This window comes from Zalophus californianus, chromosome 8 (genome assembly GCF_009762305.2).
Source record: "Zalophus californianus isolate mZalCal1 chromosome 8, mZalCal1.pri.v2, whole genome shotgun sequence".
NCBI classification, from domain to species: domain Eukaryota; kingdom Metazoa; phylum Chordata; class Mammalia; order Carnivora; family Otariidae; genus Zalophus; species Zalophus californianus.
Genome location: NC_045602.1, coordinates 140,420,015 through 140,445,934, shown reverse-complemented (window position 1 = coordinate 140,445,934; position 25,920 = coordinate 140,420,015). Strand labels below are relative to the sequence as shown.

Genomic DNA, 25,920 nt, shown 5'->3' with positions numbered 1-25,920 from the left:
GACCCTGGGATCACGACCTGAGCCGAAGGCAGATGCTTAACGACTGAGCCACCCAGGCACCGCTAAATACTTATTTTAACAGCAAAGTGCCCATCACTAAAACTTGTATGAAACTGCATATTGGCCTATCTGCAGGTGCAACCAGAGCTCGCCCTCGCTGCCCCCTCTGAAGCCCCTCTTTCTGAGAGGGTCATCCGCCTGTAGGGTCAACCTGGACAGAACTGGGTCCACACCGGAGCCAGGAGGCATGTCCACATCTCAGGGCCACGAAGGGAGGCTGTTCTGTTCATCTTCCATCAGAACTCCCCTTGGGTCTGCTCAAGGAAGGAGAAAAGGGCTGGGGCAGGGAGGGGGTCTCTGCTGAGACTAAATGGGGTGAAAAAAAGTTGTGACCCAGGTGGGAAAAGCACCCCCACACACACTGGATCCACAGGGAACCTCTGGCAGCAGGGGGCAGGATAGAGTTGCAGGAGTTGGTTTTTCAAGGAGAAACTATTTGTGCTGAAGAAAAGGTAACAGACCTCCAGGGCATCATGAACTAATCACGCCTTCTTGAAGTTGCAACCTCCAAGGGGTACCGTCCACTAAAGACAGAGTCTGGCCAGGTGAGGAGCACAGAGCAGGTGGGAGGACTCATTACCCCAACGGCCCCACCCCAAAAGAGTCAGAAACACCTGCTCAGTGGGCAGGGATTTATTATGGCCCCCAATGACCCCTGGAAGCAAGATCAGGGTTGGTTACATGTAGGGGAATTCACACTTGTTGCATGCATAAATACATGAAGATACATGTTACACCAGCACAAATCACAGATCTTTCAGCCTTGTCATGAAAATGCCCCAGCTGTGGCAGCTACAGTCTCCAGAGCCTCCCACTGCAGACAGCACAGCTCCATCCCCCCCAGGAATGACCCCACAGAGCCAGGGCTCCCTGAAGCAGGAGAAGCCCAAAGTCAGTGCTTCCTATTGTTTGCAGGTGACTAAGGTCACCTGGCTGAGGTCTGCAGCTCAGCTTACAGGTGGAGGCAGAATAGTCTTTTCAGTGTTGTATTTCAATAGTTTATCTGCAGGGAAGAGTGTTTGCAAAGTTACCAAACTGCAGCTTCCATCTGCAGACCAGGGAGGGTGCTTCGCCGGTGACCACCGCCGGGAGACCCTCTCCCCCCGAACAGTGTTCCCACACCAGGCAGTTCTCACACTTGGCTCAAGGAGACCCTGTCAAGCCTCACCCCTTATACTAGCTCTGCATGTGAAGCCACCCTGATTTGTCACCATTTAAGACTAGTCCTGACAGCAGGAAGCTCAAGCCTCCCCACAGACACCTGGAGGCTTGTAAACAAAGCCAGTATCAGTCACTGCAGAGGCAGAGCATAACCCACCCCAACTGCCACTCCTCTTCCAAGTCCACCAGGGTCCAAGCAGAGCGCAGGGTCCTGTCAGCTGCATAGCTGCTGAACTCTGATTTCAAGAGAGCCAAGGAAGACCCATGGACCCCTAGACAGAACATGGCAGAGCGCGCCCCCGGCCCCAGCACTGTGCAGCCAAGACCAGGCACACAGGGCTGTTTCAAGAATGACAGAGTGGCCTGAGGTGATCAAGCAGCCCACCTTCCTTCTGAGCCACGTCTGCACACCTGGACAGCCACATCTGTGGCTGACAGTTCTTTGTGCTTCTGGAGCGAAAAGCCTCTCTGAGAAACCTTTCAGAAGCAGGAGTGGGGGACAAGGAAGTGACAGCAATTGAGTGCCAGGCAAGTCCATATCAGCAACTCCAAGCCCTACTGCCCACAGAGGCATGCCAGCTCTCTAGGCAGCTCCGAGCTCATCCGGCTGCCCCGAGGAGGGGCTGCAGGGCTCCATGCAGAGAGCACATGGCACAAGGACATGGGCTGCTGTCACCGCCAGGTGTGTACACACCAAGAGCACACAGGGTGCAGCAGGGGAGGGGCCAGAAGTGCCCGTGATGCGTAAGGGTGTTGGCATGGGCTCTGGCCAGGCACACTCACTGGTGGGTGTCCCCTCTCTGCTCTGCACCAGGAGGGCAGCTTTAGTCTGACCTGTCCCATGATGTCACCAGGCCCTCTGCAGCCACAGTGAAGTCCTCGAGTCTGGCAATGCTCAGGACACAGGTTGGGTGTCAGCCTAGAGAGCAGTGACCTGGGTGAGCTCCGTGTTGGGTGTTGACGGGCTCTGTGGGCTGACAGGCACCATGGGCAGGTCCACGCCTAGTCATGCGGGCCGTGGTACTGTCTCAGAGGTCTTGCAGGCGAGGGCCACATCCCTGGCAATGCTGCGCACACGGTCAGACACCTGCATCTCCCGGCGCAGGGCAGGAGTGCAGCAGAACTTTCGGAAGCAGGCCTTGAAATTCTCGTCCAAGAAGGCATAGAGGATGGGGTTGAGGCAGCTGTTGACATAGCCAAGGGCTGTGCAGAAGCGCAAGAGAGCCACAGCAGTCTCACTGCCCGGCTGAACACCCAGCCCTTGGACCAGCACAAACACCTGGACAGGCGTCCAGCAGCCCACAAACACTGCCACCACCACCAGCACTAGCCGCGTGATGCGCCGCAGGTTCCGGTCCTTCTCTCGGGAGCCAGACAGCAGGCGGACACCGCGCAGCCGCCGGATCATGAGGCTATAGCAGATGGAGATGATGAGTACGGGAATGATGAAGGAGAAGAGGAATATGCAGATGGCAAACACGGGGCCCCAGTAGTCCTGTGGGGAAGGGATCTCCACCAGACACTCAATCTCTGCAGGGAGAAAAGCGGGGTCAAGTTGGATAAACCAAGAGGGACCCTCTGGGATCCAGGAGACAACAGCACTGGGGAAGAGGGGCCACCCCACTGACCTTCATCCTCGACCTGTGCCGAGCCCATGATGGCAACAGGAACGCCGACGACAGACGCCAGAGCCCAGATGGCCACATTGACAGCCTGGGCCTTGCTGGACGTCCGGACATCGAGAGCACGGATGGGGTGGCAGATGGCTACATAGCGGTCCACACTCATGGCAGTCAGTGTGAAGGTGCTGGTAAACATGTTGTAATAGTCGATGGCAATGACCGTCTTGCACAGGGCATTTCCAAAAGGCCAAAAGCCCAAGAGGACGTCTGTGCCCTGGAAGGGCAGTGTCAGCAGCACCAAAGTGTCTGCCAGGGCCAGGTTAAAGATGTAAATGTTGGTAGCTGTCTTCATCTTGGTGTGTCTGCAGAGAGCACAGGGAGAAGGAAGGCTTCATCTAGTCTCCCTGGCTGGACCTGGCAGCAAAGGCCCAGGGCCCTTCTTATTGCCACCACGAGGAGCACCCACTCTGAGACCCTTGTTAAATGCAGATTCTTGGGCCCAGCATGGAGCCTGGGGGCAAACAGTCCTTCTGGCACACACAAAACTGTTCCAAACCCAAAGACTGGTCTGCTTTGAAAAAGTTGGGTGTGTAGGGTAGCAGAGCACACATCTGACTCCACATGGGAGCAAAGGGGTAAGAATCATAAGAAAAAGGACCTGTCCTCCCTCCCTTCCTTCCAAGTCTTCCTGAAGACCCTACACGGACTACAAGGTTGGCCCTACAGATACCAGAGGTTTCTATGGGCTCCAAAGTCTGTAAGAGCACATCAAGTCCTTCTAAGTCCATGTTGTAGTCTGGTGACAGAAACAGGAAATGGTGACAGGAATGGGAGGGTTGCTAATGAGGTCTGGCTGTATCCAAGGAACAGGTCCTGGGACATTATGGCTGCTTAATAAATATTTGTTGAAATGAATTAATAGTTATGATGGTGGTGATGGTGGTGATGGAGATTATGGTGGTGATGGTGGAGGTGGTAATTGTGGTGGTGATGGCGGTGGTGGTAATTGTGGTCGTGATGGTGGAGGTGGTGATGGTGGAGGTGGTAATTGTGGTGGTGATGGTGGTGGTGGTGGTAACTATGGTGGTGATGGTGGTGATGGTAACTATGGTGGTGATGGTGGAGGTGGTAATTGTGGTGATGGTGGTGGCGGTGGTGGTGGTGGTAATTATGGTCGTGATGGCGGAGGTGGTAATTGTGGTGGTGGTGGTGGTGGTGGTAATTATGGTTGTGATGGTGGAGGTGGTAATTGTGGTGGTAACTATAGTGGTGGTGGTGGTGGTGGTAACTATGGTGGTGGTGGTGGAGGTGGTAATTGTGGTGGTGATGGTGGAGGTGGTAACTGTGGTGGTGGTGGTGGAAACAGCAGCAATGGTCATGGTGATGCTGGAGGTAGTAGAGATGGGAGTAATGATGGTGGTGATGATAGTGTTGGCAGCGGAAACACCAGAGATGACAATGTTCCGTGTCAGTTAGGCTACCATAAAGGAATCTGAGGTCAGTTCTGCATCTTAGAGAGGGATTAGGAGTAAGCACAAACAGGCCTGAATTATGACCAAATAACAGCAACAATGACCACAATGGCAGACACTTGTGCCAAGTTCTTCACATGGATTTTATCTCATTTAAGATTTCAAAAATGCTATTTTGATCCCCCACTCTATGCAGGAGGACACTTAGGCTCAGAGGATCTAACTGGTCTTGAAAAGAGCTGGTAAAAAAGCAGACAGGATCAAGAGAACTAGAAGACAAGCCACAGACAAGAGGAAAGATTTGCCAAAGACACATGTGATACAGGACTGCTGTCGAGAATATACAAAGAACTCTTAAAAGTCAATGATAAGAAAACAGACAACCTGGGGCGCCTGGGTGGCTCAGTCGGTTAAGCATCTGACTCCTGGTTTGGGCTCAAGTCCTGATCTCAGGGTCCTGAGATCAAGCCTCACCTTGGTCTCCAAGCTCAGCAGGGAGTCGGCTTGAGATTCTCTCTCTCTGCCCCTCCCCCCATCTCTCTCTCTCTCTCAAAAAAAAAGGGCCAAAGACTTTAACAGTCACCTCACCAATTAAAACAACAGTGAGATACTACTACACACCTCTTAAAATGGGCAAAACCCAGAACACTGACACCAAAGGCTGGTGAGGGTGTGGAGCAACAGGAACTCTCATTGGTTGCTGGTGGGAATGCAAAATGGCGCAGTCACTTTGGAAGACAGTTTGGTGGTTTCTTACCAAGCTAAACATACTCTTCCATATAATCCTGCAATCACAATCCTTGATATTTACCCAAAGGAGTCGAAAACTTCTATCTACACACACACAAAAAAACACTGCACACAGATGTTTGTAGCAGCTCTATTCATAATTGCCAAAACTTGGAAGCAACCAAGATGTCCTTCAGTAAGTGATGGGAGATAAATAAACCACAGTAGATCCAGAAAATGGAGCAATATTCAGTGATAAAAGAAATGAGCTGTCGGGGCGCCTGGGTGGCTCAGTCTCTTAAGCGTCTGCCTGCGGCTCAGGTCATCTCAAGGTGCTGAGATCGAGCCCCGCGTCAGGCTCCCTGCTCAGCGAGTCCACTTCTCCCTCTCCCTCTGCCCCTCTCCCCACTCAAGCACGTGCTTTCTCTCTTTCTCTGAAATAAATAAAATCTTAAAAAAAAAAAAAGAAATGAGCAGTCAAGCCATGAAAAAACATACAAGGAGTACACATGAAATTAATGTAACATTGTGTGTCAACTATACTTCAATTAAAAAAAATTTTTTTAAAGAAATAGCCATCAAGCATGCAAAAAGATGCCAAATCTTATTAAAATTAAGGCTAATGTGAATTAAAAAAAAAAAAGAAAGGACATGGAGGAACCTTAAATGTATATCACAGAAGCCAATCTGAGAAAGCTACACACGGTATGGTTCCAACTATGTGATGTTGTGGATAAGGCAGAACTATGGAGACAGTAAAAGATCAGTGGTTGCCAGGCGTTGGGGGGTGAGGAGGGATGAGCAGGCAGAGCACAGAGCGTTCTCAGGGCAGTGAGACTATTCTGTGTGATACTACATGGTAGACACATGTCATTACATATTTGTCAAAACCCATAGAACGTACACCAAGAGTGAACCATAGTGTAAACTGTGGACTTTGGGTGATCAGGATGTGGTTGATGTAGGTTCAGTTGTAAAACTGAGTTGTAATTAATTATAAAATGCACTATTCTGGTGGGGATGTTGGTAACAAGGGAGACTATGTATGTGGGGGCGGTGCAGAGGGTATATGGGAAATCTCTGTCCTTTCCTCTCAATGTTGCTTTGAACCTAAAACCACTCTAAAAAAATAAAGTTTCTTAAAAAGAGCAGGGCTTGGAACCAGTGTCTCTGATTCCTGGGGCAGCCGACCCCAGTCTACAGGCTCAGATTACACTGTGCTGACACTCGGGCCAGTCCCTGCACATCAGTCTCTCTGGGGACCTTCCCTGTCTGCTCTAATCAGGATGTGGCTCTGAGTTTGGATGCCCCAGTGCAGAGGAGAGATAGAGAGAAGCAGTCATGACAGGAAGCGTGAGCAAGACCACCACAGGTTGGGGCACTTGTCACCACAGCACACCCTCCAGCCACAGAGGGGCATGTGAGTCCAGGCCCCTGGGGTTCAGCGCTGGGGACAGATGGCTGCTCTTCCTGGCCCCTGAGTAAGGATGTGCACCATACACACCAACACACACACCTTGCACATGTCCATGTACACACTCACACATACACACACCGGTTTTCACACATATGGGCACACATACGTGCACACTCACACTCCTGTGTACACGTGCATGCTCATACATGCATGTCCGGCTTTAAGGTACAAGTGTGTGCACACGTGTACACCATGCAGCACACTCACATGTGCTCACTCTCACACACGCATGTGTACATGTGTGCACTAACCGTTGTGTGCCCACCTACATGTGTGCGCATGAACACACACATGCACATGCATGTCCTCACACTGTCCCCACGCTGTTCCCCTATGATGTTCCCCTATCCTGCAGTCTGGCCACCCCTCCTGATCCCACAGGCTTTCCCAGTCTGAGCACCAGCAGATGCTGGAGTCGGCCCAGACTCCAGCAGTGACGATGGAGCTGAAGGGAAGGGGCTGCCAGTGACAAGAGCTGCCTCTCAGGGTCACGGTGAGGTCCAAGAGATCCTCACATGGTGGTTCGGCGAGGAGCTGGGCCCACAGCTCAGATCAGGGAGTGTTACCTGTCAAGAGTCAGGGTAACATTCCTGCTGGGACACAGCTGCACCCTCCCTCCTCCCCCCTGCCAGGACTGGGGTGAGCAGGGCTGATCCTTTCCTCTCCCCCCACCCCGTCAGGTGCCCCAACCGTGAAGACGTGAGCATCCAGGGCCTAAGGACTGACCCTGACCCTGACGGTGCCTGACAGGATGACCAGAAATTGAATGGGAAAAGTGCCAGTCTCTACCTGCCAGGCCCTCCCAAACAGCCCCCTGCCCATTTCCCCTCTGCAGCAGTGTGGGCAGGTCCCCAGCCTACCTGAGGATGACATACATGACGAGGCAGTTCCCCAGCAGTCCCCCAATGCAGACGGCCAGGTAAAGCCCCACAATGGTGACCTTGAGCCCAAGGGGCAGAAAGGCGCCGTGGCTGGCATTGAGCAGAAGGTTGGGGGGCAGCAGGCTGTGGTTGGGACTCAGGAGGGATAGGTTGCCTTGCAGATGGCCGCTGTAGAGGACCTCCCAGAATGGGGCAGGGAAGAGGGACTCCATGCCACCTCCCTGTGTGCAAAGTCACCTGGTACCTGGGAGAGAACAGGGACACATGACCACAGCACCCAACACCCACCCGACTTGAGGCCTCCAAGCACAGTGTGTGCAGCCCACCAGGCACATGGACCGCCCCCCCTGAGACAGCCTTAGATGCAGAGGCACACGCACACACTCAGAAACAATGGAGACAAGCAGACATGTATGCACAGACAGGGACACATCTAGAGGCATGTGTGCAGACAAGGACACGGTCTCATGTGGCTGGCAGACTCCCACAGGGGACGAGCGGACATGGTTATGCAGTTACACACCGAGACACGTGCCCACCCACAGGGACTCACAGACACACAGCCATCCATGTGCGCGCACCACCCACAGACAGGTGCAAACCTGACCTCAGGCGCACACAGGAGACACACCCAGAAACACCTGGGACACAGGACATGGGCCGACTTCCTACTGCCCCTCCCCAGTCCTGCCCGAGGGCTGCAGTCTGTCCATGACCCCTGACCCCCGGCAGCTTAGGCCTTACCTTAGCAACCTGCGTGGGAGCTGAGACTGCCGACACTCTAACCGTCAGCACCGGCAGAGCGGGACTGGGATCCACTGGCCGCCCCAGAGCGGGTCTGCATGGGGCTGCGGCAGGAGCGGCAGGAGCGGCTGCTCCTTCTCAGAAGACGCCAGACCAGACGCAGCAGCCTAGCGCGGAGCTGGGGGTGGGGCGGAGACTGCCGCTCCCGAGGAGGAGGAGCCACGCAGGCTGGAGGAGGGGGCCGCAGGGAAGGGGGGTCACCAGGCCCCACACTGGACGTCCTTTGGACAGACCAAGGGACCGGGGCACACACTTAGAGGTGAACGACAGAGACAGACTCCCACACACAGACACAGGGACGCGGATCCACACAGGAACTGAGTCAAGGGACAGAGAGCCACAGAAGGACACACACAGAGACATGGAACAGAGACTCAGGGACGCACACAAGACGCATAGACTGGACGAGGGTGTGGGGCCTCGTCTAACACACAGAGACACTGCCTCGGGTGGACTCAGATCAGCCTCGGTTGGCCTTCTGTGCCCAGAACAGCTCCCTCCGCTGGTCTGCCAGGGGAACTGAGCCACAGCAGGCCAACAGGTGGGTAGGTACACAGCGGTGCCCCTGCCTGGCGAGGCCTGAGTGGATTAGAGCCTTGTGGACAAGCAGGATGCCTAAACTCTGCTGTGCACCCTGTGTGCCTACTGCATGCTCCACATGTCCATCATGAACATGAGTTCATCCATCCCCACCACACCAGGTCACTGCCAATCAGCATCACCTTTGTGCAGACAGGAGCATTAAGCCTCAACGTTGTGAAGCCACCTGTCAAAGTGGCAGAGACAGCGTTCAAACCCAGATCCATCTGCCACTTTGAGACACACCAAGGGTGTCTCTGCAACAGCTGGATCCCAGAGCAACATCTGAGCATCATTCCCTCACAGCCTGGGCCCCCAGCACCCATGCAGCTGAACAGTTCCCATGGAGCTGCCTCCGTCCCAACACTGGGGTCACATGCCATGTGGGTGACCCCTGAGCTGAGTCACAGCCTCTAAGTCGTGGGGTCCTTCTTCCTGCACAGGCTCTGCTCACATATCCCAGACCCTGCTTGGAACATCCATCTCCAAGGATGGGGACCTGGTTGCTAGGCGACTGGCAGCAGCGTTGCTAAGATACCTGGCAAATCAGGAAAGGACAGGGCAGGCAGATGCCCTAGGATTCAGCATCCCAAGCTGTCCCCCAGGACTTACCTCTGCATCTTCACTGCAGCTGATTCAGGGACAGTATGGAGGCACAGGGCACAACCACAGAGACACTCACTTGGGACACGCAGGGACGCACAGTCTCACATGCCTGCAAATACACACAAAGACGCCCAAATAGACACACGAGTGAAGACACAAACATGGGTTCATGCTCAGAAATGCACACAGACTCGCAGGCACAAACACGTGGGACACACACACGTGAACCCACACCAACATGCACTCGAAGCACATGAGTAGACAAGAGAGAATAGGCAGACACACAGATCAAGGCCTTCGGACTCCCAGGAGATATATACGTGCACCACACTCCCCAGATGAAGCTGAAAGCAGGATCCTGCTGACCTCAGGAGCCCAGCAGGGACAGGAACCCAAGGAGGCTTGGCCTCCTGCAGCCTCGCCTCGCTGGGCTCACCAAGGTTTAAGCAGCCAACCCCAGTCCCCACTGCCCCAGCTGCCTCTGCCCACCTGCCCACTCAGGAGCATACGGAGCTGGGTTTCATGGTGGCCTTCAGTGGCCTCCTTACTCAGGCACAGACTAGGAAAGCGGGGGGCGGCATGAGGCTGGTATGGAAAGGCGTCCCATGCGAGTGCCCCTCACAGGGACAGTCTTAGCCAAAGTACAGGCTCGGTCACCTGGCTGGTGGGTGGCCAGGCTGGGAGGCTGACTATACTCCCCAGACCCTAAAGCGCTCCCACAAAGGCGGCTGGCAGCACAGAGGACACAGCCCAGGCCTCTCAGGACCCCTGAGCAGCCAGAGTAAGACACAGAACACAGGTGTCACACAGGGGACAGCAGGGGACTCGTTATGTGAGAGAGCATTTGTGTCCACGCAGCATACCCTCAAACATATGTCACATGCAGGCAAAACAAAACACACAGGTGATGTGGAAATGTTGAGGTTCGGAGCCAATGGCCAAGAAAGAATTCTTGAGACGTCTTCAATGCAAAAAGGTGTTTTCATTAAAGCCCAGGGACGGGACCCATGGGCACAAAGAGCTGCACCAGGCTTGTGAGGAGTGGTTGATTATATACCTTTAAGTTGGGAGGGGGTTAGGGACAGCACAAGCCTCCAAGGTGTTTTGGAAGCAAAGTTTCCAGGACCCTGAGGGGCTAGCTATTGTTAGGAAAAGGTCATTTATTACTATCTAGTAAACCCTTCAGATGTATATTGGTGGGTCATATGCCTGGGGGATGACTGCCAACATACATCTTGGGGGGTAGAGATAAAGGAAGTTTCCAAAGGAATTTCTATATGTTTAAAGTAAACTTAGGGGCGCCTGGGTAGCTCAGTCAGTTAAGCGACCAACTCTTGATTTCAATTTTATAGGGCGAGTGGGGGCATGCTTTCCTGCAAGAAGGGACTTGTAACTTTCCCTCTGGTCATGATCTCAGGGTCGTGAGATTAAGGTCATGATCTCAGGGTCGTGAGATTAAGTCCCAAGTTGAGCTGTGGGCTGAGTGTGGAGCCTGCTTGGGATCCTCCTGGCTCCCTCTCCCTCTGCCCCTCCCTGCCACCCCCACCTGCGCTGCGTGCACGAGCTCTCCTGCTCTCTCAAAAAAAAATAAAATAAAATAGATTCACAGGATTCTGGGAATCGAGCTAAGATTGCCTTTTGCCCTTAGCAAAGTGTCCACATCAAGGCAGCTGAGCTCCCAGAGGAAGGTCACTCTGCCTGTTTCAAGGACTTGTCAATGGGTTGTAAGTAGTAAGGAAATTTAATTTTTCTTTGGCCTTTGTTTCCCACATCACAGGGAAACCAGGGACAGCCCAAGGCATGCAGCTCACATGAATGAGCACAGAATGTGTGTCCACGAACTGTGGCTAGAGCTGCCTGGTCTACACTCGTGAGTCATGGCATTTGTAGCAAGACCTGGGTCCCAGAGAGGTTTACACCCACAAAGTGGGGAGAATGCACTTTACTCTTGCCCGGTGAGTCGGAGCCCGGAAACGCCAGCACTCAGGGCCCCAGGCAGGCACTCTGTCTGCTCCCCTCTGTCTCGGCTTGCTTTGCCATCCCTGGGCTGGGCTCAGGGGTCCCAGTGCAGTCAACGGAAGCCTCACACAGACCAGCCGCTCCAGGGCGAGTCAGCCCCCAGCCCATTTGTGCTGTTAAAAAGTGAAAGGATTTTAAAAGTTCTGAGTTTCATCATAATAAATTAGTTTGTGTGATTTTAACCTTATCATAGTTATATAAGGCAACAGGAGAATTGAGTTATGTGTGGATTTTCAATATAATGTTAAATTCTATAGTCATTTAATAAAGCTTTGAATTTTATTTTGGGGTTTTATTTTCAGGCTTTGGAGCCAACCAACATACTTTTAGATCTCAGCATTTCCATCAGCCCTTGAAAAACACATGAATCCTGGACACAGAAATAGATGGAAGACACCTGCCTGGTGGTCTCTCCCAGGTGCTGGGCCCCAGACACACAGGTAGCACCACCCCCATCCCCCCCCCCCCCCAGGGAACCACAAGGTGTGGGGAGAAGCTGGAAGAAGCTACTTTCAGGAATGTGAGCTGTGTGGGTACCAAGCCCTCGGAGGATTGGGGAGGAGGGATACCAAAGTTTTTCAATCCTATAAAAACAGAGGGAAAGTGACAAGTCCCTTCTTGCAGGAAAGCATGCCCCCACTTGCCCTATAAAACCCACTCCACTGCCAGGAGCCAGCAAGCAATTCCCTTCTGTGAGCCCTCCTGGCCCAGACCTGGGAAGCTGAGAGGAGAGCCCGGATCCCTGTCTCCCACAGCTCACCAGTGTGGGAGCACAGAGTTGAGCCAGAAGCAGCCCCTGCCTGAGCTATATGTATCCAGGAGGCCTGCCTGGAGGAGGTTGCCTGTTAGGTCAGACTCCCTAAGCCCTCACTGCTTCTGGATTCCAGAGACCTTTGTCTTCAACAAGCCCCAAGTTTGGTGCTGAATCCCAAGGCCCAGGTCACACCCCAAAGGCACATACTGGGCAGGAACAGGCAGCATACAGGAACAGCTTGTGCAAAGGCTTGGGGGCTGGAAGGATGGACAGTCATTCAGTGGAGCTCGAGGGTAGTGCACACTCTGGGATATAGGGGCTCAAAGTCATAGTTTACCTTTTCACCAGGAAGCCAGAGCAAGCTTCCCCAAACAAGGTGAACAATCAACAATCTCCTGGTCCGCTGAGACCCCACCCCCAAAGCCAGGACAGTTCCCATCTCAGGGGTGCAGGTCCTAAACCCACAAAAAAGCACCATTGCCCTTGGCAGACATCCATGAATGAAGGGGACAGTTATGTAGGCACCATGGAAGTCACCCATGCATTAACAAATTATGGACTTAATGCACTAACTTTGGCCTAGTGTGAACTGTAGCATGGACCATACAAATTCACGAATTGTAGAATAAACTGATGAGTGCATGAGTGAGTTATAGAATTAATACATTGAGAAGTGAATTGGTTATAAAATAGTATGAAATTAACAAATACAAAAATAGATCACAGAAATCTAGGTCCCAGGACCCAGGACCCAGAAATTTGGGGTTCAGCAAAACCTGGCTCTGGGAACTTGAGGGACCCCTGAGACCCCAAACTTGCTCTGGAAGAGGTAAGGGGTCCTGAGCTCTGCCCCAGTTTCCCTTTCCTGTGAACAACAGCGGTTGTGGGAGCCCTTTTGGGTCATGCATCGGGGAAAACGTATCAGACAAGAAGGTCTCATAAGCTATGCCCTCTGCCCCAAAACTAGCCGCCAAAGACCTCTCCAGCCTGGAAGCTGGGCCCACAGCCCCCACAAGAGTGCGTTTGGGGCTCCCCAGGAAGAAAAGAAAGGGCACCCAGGCTGGAAAAGCTGGCGGTCACCTCCTCCAGCATGGAAGGGGCAGGGACAACTGCAGGCATTTTCCCCCCTCGAATGGAGGCCGCCCTCCAAGCACCAGGACCCCACAAGCCCTTCCCTTCCCAGGGACAGCCCCACTCCAGCTCCCGCGTGGGGGGGGGGGGGGCGGGGCGGGACTCCGGTTGCCAGGCAACCGCGTCAACAAGCCCCAGCGAGTCAGGCCTCAGTTGGAGCCTCAGACCCTAGAAAGTGGGAAGTATGGGGTGTAGGGAAGGGGGACAAGGGCCAGGCCCTCAACCGCTGTAGCTAAGAATGGGGTGGGGGAGGGAGCTGGCCGCCAGCAGATTCCTCGTTGTCGCTCTGCCTCCAGCCCACAGTGGGCCAGGATGTGGCCCAGGCTCTGGGGCCTGAGGTGCTGTGGGCTGGGAAGGAGCCTGCAGGGCTAAGCCAGGACCTTAGGGGCATTTCCCTCTCCCCACCTGTGGGCCCTAACTGGTCTATCACCACCCTGGACTCTGCTCTCCCTTCCTCCATCTAGACCCAGCAGGGGACAGGCTAGGAGGACGGGCTGCCCCCACCACCCCTACCCCACCCCACCTTGGGCAGCAAGCCAGCTGTCCATTCTGCTTTCAGCATCTCTGGCACATATGTGGGACCTCCCACAGACACACAGACTGACCCACACAAGAACATACAAACACACGCACACACATCTCCTCTGCCCATCCCCTCCATCTCCAGCCCCTAACACTAAGGCAGAGGGGTCTAGGCCAGGGCTAGCCAAACTAGAGCAGCCCTGGGGTTCCAGTGGGGTGGGGGTTTGCTGACGGACTGGCAGCCACAGACATGGGGGACTGGGGCACATCAAGGGTTCCAGAATTGTGGGGAAGGGCCTACCAAGCCTCACCCAGATCAGTCTTAACACGGTCTCCACCCCTGGGTAGGGCCAGAGGTCAACTCAGGGGTCTCAGCATTTTCTCAGTGGACAGAGAAACAGCCCATGGGCAGGAAGGGAATTTTCTGAAACTAAGTGAATCAGAAATTTATGGCTGACTGCAAGGATAAATCGGATGAGTGCTAGGCTTGCCCAAAGGTGCAGAGGCTGGGGGCGCCTGGGTGGTGCAGTCGGTTAAGCAACGGACTCTTGGTTTCTGCTGAGGTCTTGAGATTGATGGGCTTGGGGCTCCTGATCAGCGCGGAAATCTGCTTAAGACTCTCTCTCCCTCTGCCCCTCGCTCCTCTCGCTCTCGCTCGCGCGGGGGCTCTCTCTCTCTCTCTCTCTCTCAAATAAATAAATAAACCTTAAAGAAAAAAAAAGGGGGGGCGCAGAGGCTGGAGGGGCAGGACCTAAAGCCCGCTGTGGGGAACCTAGAGGGGCCGGGCCAGAGGAGCTGGTAGGTGCCCAATGGGATTCACTCTTCCCTCGGCAGGGCCCAGGATGCAGTCGCCAGCGGTGAAGGAGGCTGGGCGCGGGGGTCCGCGAGAGCGAACAGGAAAGGGGTCCCGTGAGGAGCGCGCCAAGGGGCCGCCCGCGGCGGAGCCCCCCAAGCCGGGTTGGGCCCTATCGCTGGAAGGCCTGGCGGCCATGCGCCCCCCACAGCGTCACCGCCACCTGCTCTTCGGGGACCTGCTTGAGGACGTGGGCGTGGCCGCCTCCATCTTCCCCCGTGAGTCAGTGGAGCTGGGGTACCATATGCCCGACCCGCGCGCGTGGACGCAGTCACTCGAGCTGCCCGCGGTGCGCCAGGACATGCTCCTCGGCGTCTTCAAGGCAGCGGAGGCCCGAGGACGAATCCGTGCCCTGAGGCTGCGCTACATCCGCATGCGGGTGAGGCTAGGGGCCGGAAGGAAGGGGCGCGCAGGCGGGAAGGCTGGGGGGCAGGCGGGGTGGGGGGGCAGGCGGGGTGGGGAGCCCGACCCTGGTCCGCTGAAGAAAGGGGTGGGTGGGGATGGATCAAACGGCGGGAGGGACCGGCCCAGGCGCCCTGCAGGAGGGGGCGGGCGGAGCAAGGCAAAACTTAACGCGTAGACTCAGAAACACCCCCTCACCCCCACCCCGCGACCGGCAGGCGGAGGAGATCTCGCTCCTCATCCTGCAGCAGAAGTCCGCGCGCGCCGCCATCCGGCTGGAGCTGTTCCTGCCGCCGCAGCTGAAGGCAACGCGGATCCCAGACCCCCTGGACCGTCAAGAGGTGCCCACAGGCCCGGGAAGGGGCAGAGGGGGATCCCCGCCCTCCTCCCCGCACACTTGGCCCCAACCCCTCTCACCCGCAGAGGAGGCGCGTGGAGACCATCTTAGAGGAGAAAGTTGATGGCAGCATCTTCCCACGTTGACTGGGACTCCACAGGGTGCGAACGCGCCCCACCCTCCCATATAAAGTTCTCATTGTCCAAGCGCCCCCTGGTCGTTGCGCTGCCTCTCTCCAGGTTCCCCGGGAGGGAAGGGGGAGAGTATGGATGCTGCCTCCCCTGCATCCGATCACAGACATCTGGATACACAGAGCCGGGGTCGGGGAGGGGGTGTGCCCTCCAACAAAGTAGAAGGAGGATGCAAGCGGGCGGGTGTCAGATTAACAGAGGATGCTGGTAATCCCTCAAATACCGCTCTGCCCCCATTAGGCAACCTGGTGCCCTGCAAGTCTCTGAGAGCCCCCAGTCTGAGGAGACAGGAATAAGAATTGGGCCGGGGCGACTGTCACAACCCCAGAAGTGAAGGGCAAGCTCAGGGAGAAAGGGGGGCCCAAGTGGGACCCCAGATTGTAGGTCATTCCATCAGGGGTCAGAGAGGAGGGTGACATTCTGGGCAGGACAAGTGACTGCACAAGCCAAAGGTGGCCTTTGGAGCCAGCTGTGCCGGGGAGGTCCTCCAGGGGACCGAGACTGGGGAAAAGGAGACCACCTCAGGAAGCCCCTACTTCTCCAGACAGAAAATCACCTTTTCATCTTGAATGACCTCCTCAGCTCTGCTCTATCCGCCTTACACACAGACACACATGTACAGGAAGGAAACCACCCGTGTCCTGTTCTGACAAATCCACGTCGTGCAAAAGCTCTGAACTCTGAAGTGCCTCCCAACTTTCTGGACAGATCTTCCCTTAGAGAACTTAGTACTCTTCTCCCTGACACGCGCTCCTTGCAGAGCCTAGAACTCGGCCATGTCTCCCTTTTCTTCCCTCCTAGTCCCTAAGCAGCTACAGAGGTGGGGGTCAAAAGCGTTCAGACAAGCCCCCCAACCCGTGCCAGGGAGGCCTGCTGAGCGGCCCTCAGTAAGCCCTTCTTCCTGCACCTGACCCTTCACCCTTTCTGTGCTGTTGCCGCCCCTGGCCTTGGTCCATGCCCAGAACTGTGTGTGGAGCTTGGAGTCTGCGGCAGCTCTGGGAGGAAGGAGAGAGCTATGCATGGCAGTCATGGCGGGGGGGGGGGGGGGGGGGGGGGGGCGGGGGGGTGCGCGGTGTTTGAGTAGAGCTGGGGAAGGAGGAACAAGGGGAGAGAAGGTGGCTTGGGCTGAGGACAAATCGCCAGGGAAAGGGAGGCTTTCTCTCTGTCCACATACGCCCTGAACAGGATGTTCTCTCTGTCCACGTGTATCATGAACAGGATGACAGCCAGCCCTGACTCCCCAGGACCCCAGCACTCTGTCTCTCGGGGATGTACTGACCACCTAGAACCATTTCATCTGTTTGGTAAATGCATATCTCATTCCATCACTTCTCTGAGTCTCCATTTCTTGATCTTTAAAATAGAGATCTTGAGGGTCTCACCTGAGCTGTGAGTGAGCACAGTGAGGGCTCCATAAGGGTGTGGATTACTCTGCAATGGGGAACCACACAAAGCCCTGCGGAGAAGACTAGCAACAGAGTGGCCTCACAGGCAGCTCTGCACCAGGCACTGAGCTAGAACACGGTGGGCCCTTTGATCCCCATACCAGGGAGGGGGGCCCGAGGTCTGCAGAGGAGGCCAGGGAAAGTGGCTGAGGACATTTCTGTGGGGCCCAGAGGAGGCTTCTGCTATGGGACAGTGAAGCATGCAGGCCAGGCCCCAGTGTACTGGAGACTGTGCAGGGTCGGGTGGATTCCTGCGGCTGCAATCATGCTCATGCTCTGGACAGAGGGTCCTGGGTTTAAATCCCATATCCACCATTACCTGCTGCAAAGTTACTGCCCAGCCCATCTGGATTCCTCCCATGGAATACGGGTGTGCTCTGTGTAGAGACAGACTCACCAGAGAAGGTGCAGGACACCCAGAACGGCTGGGGCAAGGGGAACAGAGTACAGGCCCAAGTGGCCAAAGGACACAAGTGAGTGGCCACAGAAGGTACAGTGTATGGAGGGCTGGGAGAGCGGAGGGAGTAGGGAATGGCATGAGTACGGAGAGAAGTGTGCTGACCTCCACCCATGGTCAGCTGTGCCACACATTTCTCAGGAAGGGGTAGAGACACCGCACCAAACACTGTGGGATCAGCCTGGCTGTGCGATGTTGCCAGGTGCAAGGGGGTGGGGCCTGGCCTGACTCTGTAGGACCTACCTCTCAGGACGGTGACCTAGGCTAAATAAGAAGCAGCCACCTCCTGTCTGGACAGGCTTCTGGCCTCTGCCCTGGCCTGGCCAGCCCGTCAACTTGGCAGCCAGATAGCTCTGTGGTCATACCAGCCAAGGCCCCTGGGCACACACCCCAGGAGGCACCCCAGCCTGCACGGCCCCTCTCACCTCTCTGACCTCGTCTCACACTCTCCCCCAAGCTTGGCCTCCACTCTCCCAAGGCCCCTGTCCTGCCGTTCTGCCAACCCTGCCCTTTACTGAGTGACACCTCCCTCCTCGGCTCCGCGGTCCTCCTTAGCCCTCCTGACCTCTAACCGAGTCTGCCAGTCTATTTCTTGTCTGCCCCAGGGCTGGTCCGCCTGTCTCGCTTGCTGCTGGGGCCCACCAGTGTCTGGCACACAGGGTACACTCAGATCATCACTGAATGAATGAGAGGCACATGTAAAATCACCACTTTCCTTTCCATCTTGAAGAGTTCTGAGAAACGTGTGCATATTGACTTGTGCAACTGGAAGGCATTTTGTGTGCCAGCCTCGGGCATCAGGAACCGAGCGGGCTGAGTGCCTGCACGGGGGACAGGAGATGCACATGGTCCAAGGCCAGGGGGCACAGACACTGCAGACCATTTCCAGAGCAGGGTCGGGGCCACACTGACACTGGCCCAAAGCATGCTGGGGTAAGAAATCTAACTGACAGCTGTAACGGATCATACAATATCAGGGGAGTCCGCCAAAGAGAAGGGACAGGGCATCCGTGGCAAAAGGGAGGGTGTGGCTTTAAACTTTAGGATATCTTGGGGCAACTGGAGGAGTTGGAAAAGACTCACCCAGTCCCCACAGACAGGAACATTTGGTGATTCCTGATGCAAGAACCCATACCCCCAGCACCCACCAGCACCGCGGCATCGGACCCCCTTTCCTTGGGAAGCCCCCTAGAGCGCGGTGCCAGCTCACTCTTAACCCTGCTTTACAGGGGAGAGCCCACAGTCCAGAGAAGCTAGGGCAAGGCCTGGCCGGCAAGGAGCGTCTAGGACCCCGGGTCTTGAGGGCACTTGTGGCCAGACACTGCACCAGAGTCTCATGAACGCCCACAAGAATGGCAAAGCTGGACTGGCCCCCTTGAACAGAGTGGGGGACACAGCCACGCCCCCATCTATTCCAGTACCGGCTCAGGCCGCCCTGGGTCCAGAGGCCCCATTATTAGCACCTCATCTCCACAGCCTACCCCTAGGCGACAGTGGGGACCTGGGCGCCCCGCCGGATATGCCGGGTAGTGGGGAGGGGGCGGGTGGGGCACGAGGCCAGCCGAGCGCGGGGCGGGGCGCGCCTGGCAGGGCGGGCCGGGCACCTCCCCGCGCGAGGAAGTCCCGTCCCCGCGCTTTGGGGAAGTGCAGCCAAGGCGCCTGCGCACTGCACCCTGCGCCCCCTCCCCGACGATCCGGCCGGACCTCGGGGCGCGCGGGCCAGCAGCGGCGGCGCGAACGGCACGGGAGCGCGGCCGGTGAGTGCGCGCGCGCGCGGCGCCGAGGACGGCGGCTCTGCCCCTCCCGGCCCGGGGCCCGGAGGCCGTACGGGGCGGGAGCCTCGGGAGCTGGCGCCCGGATCCGCACCCCAAGGACTCCAGCCGCGGGGTCCACGTGGACCCTGGGCCGCGGCGGGACTGGAGCCATTCCCCCGCGCGTGGGGGAGGGGGCGCTGCAACCGGTTCCCCTTTTTCTGCCGCTCAAAGCCTGGGGAAGTGATTGCTCAAAGGGGGGGGGCCGGAAGAACCCAGGTTTCCGCGTCTCCCGCCCCCCCCAGCCTGGTGGGGAGGGGCCGAGGCGGGACACCCTGTCCGCCCCCGCCCCCACCCCCTTGGATCTGGCAGCCACTCACCCTGCAAGGCGCAGGGGAGGCGCTGCGCCCCCGGCCCCAGCTGATCCGGGGCTCCCGGCGCCGGCCTCCCTCCAGAACGCCGCAGGAGTACCTCCTGCCGTCTGACTCGAGTCCGTGCTGCTGCAGTGCACGCCCCTTCGGCAGCCAGGGTGGGGCCCAGAGGGAACCTGGCCCCTCCCGCCCCCACCTCGCCTTTGGGTCGATGGTGAGTGGGGCGCCCTGGCGAGTTCCTTCAGATAGGGGTGGGGGCGTCAGTCAGAGGCTGGGGGAAGGGACCCCTCCCTAAAGAAGGAGACAAGCTCTACCAGGCCAGGTCTTGCCCGCAGAGAGAGGAAGAGAGAAACAGGTTGCCCCCACCACTGCAGAGGTGGGGTGGGGGCAAGGGTCACCAGGGTTAGAAAGACCGGGCCTGCCTTGGAGGAGTCAGGCTGGGGCGCCTCCACCTATCAGATGGGGGGCAGCGACAGGAAACGTACTGAGTGCCATCAGAAGCAGGGAAAGGAGCCCCTCTGTCAGCCCTCTGCCCAAAGGTTATGGCATTTTTTTCTGGGATTGTCACATTTTCTTATTCTTTTTTTGGACTGGGCGGGCTCAGGGACGTTCTTTTTCCTTCTGTGGAGCAGAGTAGCAGCCGCTCCCAAGGGAACCTCTGTCCCCAGAGGCCAGGCTTTCTGCCTGTCCAGCCTCTCCCACCCCAGACTTGGGGGCCAGAGCCTAAGGAGCTGGGAAAGGGGAACAAGTTCCCTCCCTAATGCCAGGATGAGGGGCAGGAACCCCAGTTCAGACCCTGTATCACCTCAGGAGACAGTGAGTGAACAGGTGACCCCAGTCAGCCTGAGGAGGGTGCAGGGAGCCAGGTCCAGGCCTGCAGCTGGGACAGAAGACACTGACCCCAAACACAGCCTTCAGCCCCAGAGGCCCCCTGGATCTACACCCCCAGACAGGGCCCCTCCTCTAATTCAGAGCTGAGTCTTTGGATGCTAGGGAGGGGAGAGGGGACAGGGCCCTGCCCCCACTCACAGTGGGTGGGGGTGCCGAGGAGGAAGAGCAGTTTTCTGCCTGGCTACCAGACCTCAGAGGTTGCCACACCCCTTCCTTTCCCTAGAAGCTTGACCCCTGAGGGAAAGGCAAGCTGTGGGGCTGCTGCTTCCCCATCTGCTTGCCCGGAGCCTGTGGGACCCAGTTGGAGGGTCCCCTCCCCCATGGTCTCAGGGGAAGCCAGGTAGCTGGTAAGGGGCCTCAGCCCCAGAGGACCCTATACTTTGCCCCGTAGATTCGGGTTAGGGCAGGGCCTCTGCATGCCCAGGTCCTGGAGGCAAGGGTGCTCTAAGTGCATAACTCACACGCGGTCCTGGCAACCCTGCTCCAGGAGCTGCCTATCCCGGTTCTGCTGTGGTGCCTGCCCTAGAGCACCCACCCTTCCCTCCTACCCTGGGAGATCCCAAGAGGCCAACATGGATCAAAGGGGGATTGAAAGTCCACAAGCTGAGGGATGGGGGCAGCAGGGAGAATGATAATTACATGAGAAGATAAAGTGAAAGCAAGTCATGAGCCTCCAGGCCGCCAAGATGGGGGTTGGGTACAGGACTGGACGGCTCAGCCATGCAGGGGAGCACCCCAGGCCCTGTGGGTCCTCACCTAGGCCAAAGTGGGCACAGGCAGGGGCCGTGGTGGGAAAGCATTCAAAACTGCCCCCAGAGCACTGATTGCCCACCCTGGTGGGATCGGCGGGCGGCCTCGCGGGGGTGGGGGTGGGGAGGATCGGGCTCCTCGCCCTGGCTTGGGGCTCCAGGGCCCGTGCCCCCTGGGTGCCTCCACCATGAAACATGGGTACAGACATTGAAGAGAATGCTGGCTCTCACCCCCTCCAGGGGTCCCGCATCCCTGACCCAGGGAGCAGGGCACCCCGACCCATTTCTATCCCCCGCTCCTCTCCCCCTCTGGCACCCCAGGCTGTACTGGTTTCCACAGCCTGGTGGGGGTGGGAGGAAGGGAGGCTGGGAGACCCTGGGCGAGGTAAGGTACCAGCTGGGGGTTGGGGTGCTAGGGGCAGCATCTAGGACCTAGGAGCCATCGGTCCCCAGGAGGCCCATGGCCCTCCTCCCCGGTGCCCTGCTGCACTTCCCACACCCTCAGAAAGTCCTGCCCCACTCATCTCCCTGCTGCAGACCTAGTCAGCTGCAAACAGGCTGGAATCCTCTGGGGCCCACACAGATCTGGGCTCCTGGTGGAGAGCCACCCTCCCCACCTCCCTCACCCCCTGCAGAAAACCCAGAGTGGAGGGAGCTGGGGAGGGGGTCTGAATGTCGTACTACCACCCTTATGCATTAACCTGTAGCCCCAGACTCTTGGGGCCCCCCGTCCTCTTGGGAGGGGCCAGGAGCCGGAAACCAAGAAAGAGGAACCCAGACTTCCGGCTTCCCAGGGACGGAGCAAATGAGGGTGTCCCGGAACCTCCTGTTCGGAGATCTTGTCTGGGGCCCCCTTCTCCCTGTCCCTGTCCCTGCTCATAGGCTGGGGCAGAGGCAGGAGCCTGAACAGAGTGGCCTGAAGGTGGGGGGCAGGGGAGCAGGCCCCCCAGGGCTCTTGGAAGGACCCCTTCCAGGGGACAAGTAGAGACCGTAGTCCCAGGTTCTCAGTGAGAACCTCCACCTCTCTTCTCAGACTCCCAGGCTGTGGTGAGGGTCCCGGAGCCAGCACCACGGAGCCCGGGCGACCTCCTCCACCCACCCATGCCCACCCCGCATGAGACTGAGAAGCAGGTGCACCACCTCCACCCTGCCTCTGCCCCCATTGTGGGAAAGGGGGCGGGGGGGGGCGAAGAGTTGGGAGACCCTTGACCGCCCGGGAGGCCAGGGGGGTGACCACCAAGGGGAGTCAGGGAAGAGGTGTGGGGGCCCCAGGTTCTGGCCTGGAGCTGAGGAGGCCCCCATATCACCAGCACGTAGGGCCAGAGGAGGCAGACCAGCCCCCCTCGATGTCCAGTCATGACGCGGCCCCTCCGGCTGCCCCCAGCCGCAACCCCTGCTGCTTGTGCTGGTGTTGCTGTTGCGGCTGTTCCTGGTATGTGGGGACTGGGGTGGGGGGCAGGGGCGGTGGGGGGGCTGTGTAGACATGGGGCCCCAGATCCTGCCCCCAGACCCTCAGATGGCTTACGAGGCCCTGCCTCCCACAGCTCTCATCCAGGGGTTGCTGGGCCCTGCTGACCAGTGGCCAATGCCCAGACCCCTCTGTATGTGTGGCTTTCATGTCTGGTGTGCCTGAGGGTATGTCCATGTGTCCGTGTCCACCATATGTGCACTCCTCTGTCCGCTTACTCAGCACGTGCTGATGCCGCCATGATCCAGCCTGAGCTGGCCCTGGGGTCCTACAGAGGGAGAAACAGAAGCACATCCTACACACTGTTAGGTGGAAGGACACTGAGCAGGGACCTGGCCTGGGGACAATGGGGATGAGCTTCCAGAGCAGCCTGCCAGAGGGCGGGTGTGGGGCCTCCAGGTGGTAACAAGGTTCTGTAGGCCTGTGGAGAAGCTGTTGGGAGTTTTCATGTCTGACAGAGGCCTGGCCCTATTCAGGCTTCCAGCCCATGGCTGTTGAGTGGACAGCGCTGTGGGGAATCAAAGGGGGATCTGCTGACTGGTGAGCAGTTCAGGCCTGAGACAGGAGAGGGGAGCCATGAAGAATTAGAAGGCACTAAGACTTTGGCTGTGGGGGCCGAGGGAGAGTTTGGGGTCTAGCAGATAGGGTAGGAGAGGAACAGAGTTCTCTGTCTGTTTGGGTTTCGAAATGTCTGTTAGACATTCCAGTGGCCCTAGAGGGAGATCTGACTGGAGGCATGGATGTGGAAGCCAGCCCCGACACCGGGTGAGGAGCCAAGGGAGGGAAAACGGTCCCTTGGGGAGAATCAGACACACATAGGCTGGGGCTTTCTTACTGCATCAGCTGGGACCTCTGGGAGAAAGGGGTGGGGGCTGAGGTCAGGTCAAGGAGGTGCACAAGGAATCGGTGAAGTCCTGGAGGCTAGGAGACAGGAGCGGTATCCCGAACACCACTGAGACAGCCTCGGTCCCAGGGGAGAGACAGGAGGGGTGGTGGGCTGCAGCAGGTGCAGACCCTCCTTCCCTGGAAGGTGTGAATGGAGCAGACTCCAGAGCTGCCCACCTGCAGTGGGTTCACACAGAAGCTGAGAGTCCCCGTGCCCCGTGTGTGTGTGTGTGTGTGTGTGTGTGTGTGCGCGCGCGCACGCGCACACATGCCAAGGTGTGTGTGTGTGTGTGTGTGTGTGTGTGTGTGTGTGTGTGTGTGCGCGCGCGCGCACGCGCACACATGCCAAGGCCAGAGGCACCGTGGAGGCCAGTGCCACCTTTCTCTCTGCGGGTAGGAATGAAGAGCGGCGGCGAGCATGGCGGGTCTCCCGGGAGAACAAGCTGCAGCCTCTCCCCAGTTGTGAGGCATGGTAGGTGTGGCCAGCCGTGTGTGTGCGTGTGTCTGGGTGGTGGGGGTGCAGGCCTGACCTGGCCTGGCGGGGAATGCCCACAGCGCCACGCCGAGCCCTGAGGAGGTGCGGAGCTGGGCGCAGTCCTTCGACAAGCTGATGCACAGCCCAGCGGGACGAAGCGTGTTCCGGGAGTTCCTGCGCACGGAGTACAGCGAGGAGAACATGCTCTTCTGGCTGGCCTGTGAGGAGCTCAAGGCTGAGGCCAACCAGCACGTGGTGGACGAGAAGGCCAGGCTCATCTATGAGGACTACGTGTCCATCCTGTCCCCCAAGGAGGTGCACCGCCATGGGGACCCAGGGCAAGGGTTTGGTGGGGGGTAGGTGGGGACACCTCCTGGGCCCCTGACCCTGGCGCCCTGTCCCACAGGTGAGCCTGGACTCCCGAGTGCGAGAAGGCATCAACAAGAAGATGCAGGAGCCGTCCGCACACACATTTGACGATGCACAGCTGCAGATCTACACACTCATGCACCGGGACTCCTACCCCCGCTTCCTCAGCTCCCCCACCTACCGTGCCCTGCTGCTCCGGGGGAGCTCCCAGTCCTCCAGTGAGGCCTAGGCTGCCCATCACAGCGGCACAGACACGGGACCCCTCCAGTGGGCAAAGACTGGGTTGCCTGCACAAGCGTGTGTCAGCAGGTGTCCGGCACACCGCAGGGGCCCAGCACCCCTGAGGGCAGTCCCAGACTGGAGCCCCCTCTCTACCCAAGGGACCTAGTACCCTGAGGTCCCGCTAAGAGGCAGGTGTGAGGGCCTCTGGGACCAGGCGGCCCCTCCCCAACCAGCTCCCCGCTGGCTGGCCAAGTGCTTCTGCTGGGGCTCCTGCTTGGGGAGAGGGACCCTCCCAGGAGTTCTCATGGACCCAGCAGCTTCACTTGGGCCTCCTCCCCAGGCAGCCGGGGACCTTGAGAAATGCCTCTGATGGGAAGCAGGGCCTCTGTATTGTCTAGTTGTGACGTGAGGAAACTCTCCGATTCAAGCTGTCTGCACCCAGATCGGAACCAGAACCTCAGAACTAGGCTTGAGGCAACAGGAGCCAGTTTCTTTTTTATATTTTCATTAATTTTAAACCTGGAAACATGTCCTTACTGTATTTTATCAAAAAAAGAAAATGTTTTCATATTTATCTCCATTCCTTTTTCATCCAAAATAGGATCTTATTATTGAAGATATTTTTAATGCAAACGTCTCTCCTTTCTTTCCACATTTGGGGGGAGATTCAGGAATGAAGAATTGTCCCAGACCTAGTGCAGGGAGCAGAGGAGACCTGGCCCCAGTGGACAGCGGTGCTCAACACTGCCCCAGTGAGGGTGCCAAGGCCAGGGCGGGACGCTGATGGGGGTGGCCTCCACAAGGCACACGCTTGCCACCCCATTACCTGAATCTCTAGGAGGCGAAGCGATTCAAAGCTGTAGTGGGTCCAGGGCCCATCCCATTCACTGCGTCGTCAGGAGCAGAGGCTCAGGGTGAGGACAAGTCGTCATGAATGGCTAGGGGACCCAGAGGTAGCCTCCTGCCCATAAGCCCTGGGCCCTGAGCTACAGTGCCTGGGGAGGTTCAGGAGACCCTGGGTCCTCTGTGTGCCTAAGGCCCCCTCCCACCTGATCCCATGTCTGTGCATGCCCACACCCACGCCGTGTACCCCCAGGACCTGCCCCTCCTCCATGGGCACACACAGGCAGAGTCCGCCCCCAGTGTTCTGAGGGACCACGGGCTCTTCCCTCCATCTCTGTTCCATCAGGGCCAAACCTAAGTATCACCTGATCCCAAGGAGGAGGGTCGTCATCCC

At 57.5% G+C, this 25,920-nt stretch overlaps 3 protein-coding genes across 14 annotated transcripts; 2 read left to right on the top strand and 1 right to left on the bottom strand.

Moving 5' to 3' along the window:
• Window positions 1-678: 678 nt before the first annotated feature.
• OPRL1 (opioid related nociceptin receptor 1) lies at window positions 679-19,833 on the bottom strand. Of its 5 annotated transcripts, none has more exons than XM_027623228.1 (4): window positions 19,634-19,744; window positions 7,382-7,646; window positions 2,850-3,205; window positions 679-2,751 (listed from the first exon to the last, which is right to left on the bottom strand). In XM_027623228.1, the coding sequence occupies exons 2-4, from the start codon at window positions 7,612-7,614 to the stop codon at window positions 2,228-2,230; spliced, it is 1,113 nt and encodes a 370-aa protein (XP_027479029.1). In that variant the 5' UTR covers window positions 7,615-7,646; window positions 19,634-19,744; the 3' UTR covers window positions 679-2,227. The 5 variants fall into 5 exon arrangements, with proteins under 5 accessions (XP_027479029.1, XP_027479030.1, XP_027479028.1 ...); XM_027623229.1 differs by lacking the exon at window positions 19,634-19,744 and adding an exon at window positions 9,398-9,434; XM_027623227.1 differs by lacking the exon at window positions 19,634-19,744 and adding an exon at window positions 8,147-8,354.
• On the top strand, window positions 13,416-16,926 carry LKAAEAR1 (LKAAEAR motif containing 1). 7 transcript variants are annotated; one of them, XM_027623240.1, is made up of 5 exons: window positions 13,416-13,473; window positions 14,652-15,049; window positions 15,291-15,413; window positions 15,496-15,570; window positions 16,819-16,926. In XM_027623240.1, exons 2-4 carry the CDS (start codon window positions 14,660-14,662, stop codon window positions 15,553-15,555), a joined length of 573 nt encoding a protein of 190 aa, XP_027479041.1. In that variant the 5' UTR covers window positions 13,416-13,473; window positions 14,652-14,659; the 3' UTR covers window positions 15,556-15,570; window positions 16,819-16,926. The 7 variants fall into 7 exon arrangements, with proteins under 7 accessions (XP_027479041.1, XP_027479037.1, XP_027479042.1 ...); XM_027623236.1 differs by having other exon boundaries at window positions 15,291-15,570; XM_027623241.1 differs by lacking the exon at window positions 15,496-15,570 and having other exon boundaries at window positions 16,819-16,923.
• RGS19 (regulator of G protein signaling 19) lies at window positions 19,133-25,316 on the top strand. 2 transcript variants are annotated; one of them, XM_027623232.1, is made up of 7 exons: window positions 19,133-19,259; window positions 19,709-19,838; window positions 22,298-22,395; window positions 22,575-22,696; window positions 24,015-24,089; window positions 24,173-24,407; window positions 24,499-25,316. In XM_027623232.1, exons 3-7 carry the CDS (start codon window positions 22,366-22,368, stop codon window positions 24,688-24,690), a joined length of 654 nt encoding a protein of 217 aa, XP_027479033.1. In that variant the 5' UTR covers window positions 19,133-19,259; window positions 19,709-19,838; window positions 22,298-22,365; the 3' UTR covers window positions 24,691-25,316. The 2 variants fall into 2 exon arrangements, with proteins under 2 accessions (XP_027479033.1, XP_027479035.1); XM_027623234.1 differs by lacking the exon at window positions 19,709-19,838 and having other exon boundaries at window positions 19,147-19,259.
• Window positions 25,317-25,920: the final 604 nt, after the last annotated feature.

What these genes read in the sequence shown, in the direction of transcription:
- LKAAEAR1 (XM_027623236.1), top strand. Translation starts at nt 14,660, where the DNA reads ATGCAGTCGCCAGCGGTGAAGGAGGCTGGGCGCGGGGGTCCGCGAGAG. An exon ending in TGCGCTACATCCGCATGCGG is followed by an intron (nt 15,050 to 15,290) that starts GTGAGGCTAGGG and finishes CGCGACCGGCAG; the next exon opens with GCGGAGGAGATCTCGCTCCT.
- RGS19 (XM_027623232.1), top strand. Translation starts at nt 22,366, where the DNA reads ATGCCCACCCCGCATGAGACTGAGAAGCAG. An exon ending in TGCTGTTGCGGCTGTTCCTG is followed by an intron (nt 22,697 to 24,014) that starts GTATGTGGGGAC and finishes CTCTGCGGGTAG; the next exon opens with GAATGAAGAGCGGCGGCGAG. An exon ending in CCATCCTGTCCCCCAAGGAG is followed by an intron (nt 24,408 to 24,498) that starts GTGCACCGCCAT and finishes CCTGTCCCACAG; the next exon opens with GTGAGCCTGGACTCCCGAGT.
- OPRL1 (XM_027623228.1), bottom strand. Translation starts at nt 7,614, where the DNA reads ATGGAGTCCCTCTTCCCTGCCCCATTCTGGGAGGTCCTCTACAGCGGC. An exon ending in GTCATGTATGTCATCCTCAG is followed by an intron (nt 3,206 to 7,381) that starts GTAGGCTGGGGA and finishes TGCTCTCTGCAG; the next exon opens with ACACACCAAGATGAAGACAG. An exon ending in GGCACAGGTCGAGGATGAAG is followed by an intron (nt 2,752 to 2,849) that starts GTCAGTGGGGTG and finishes TTCTCCCTGCAG; the next exon opens with AGATTGAGTGTCTGGTGGAG.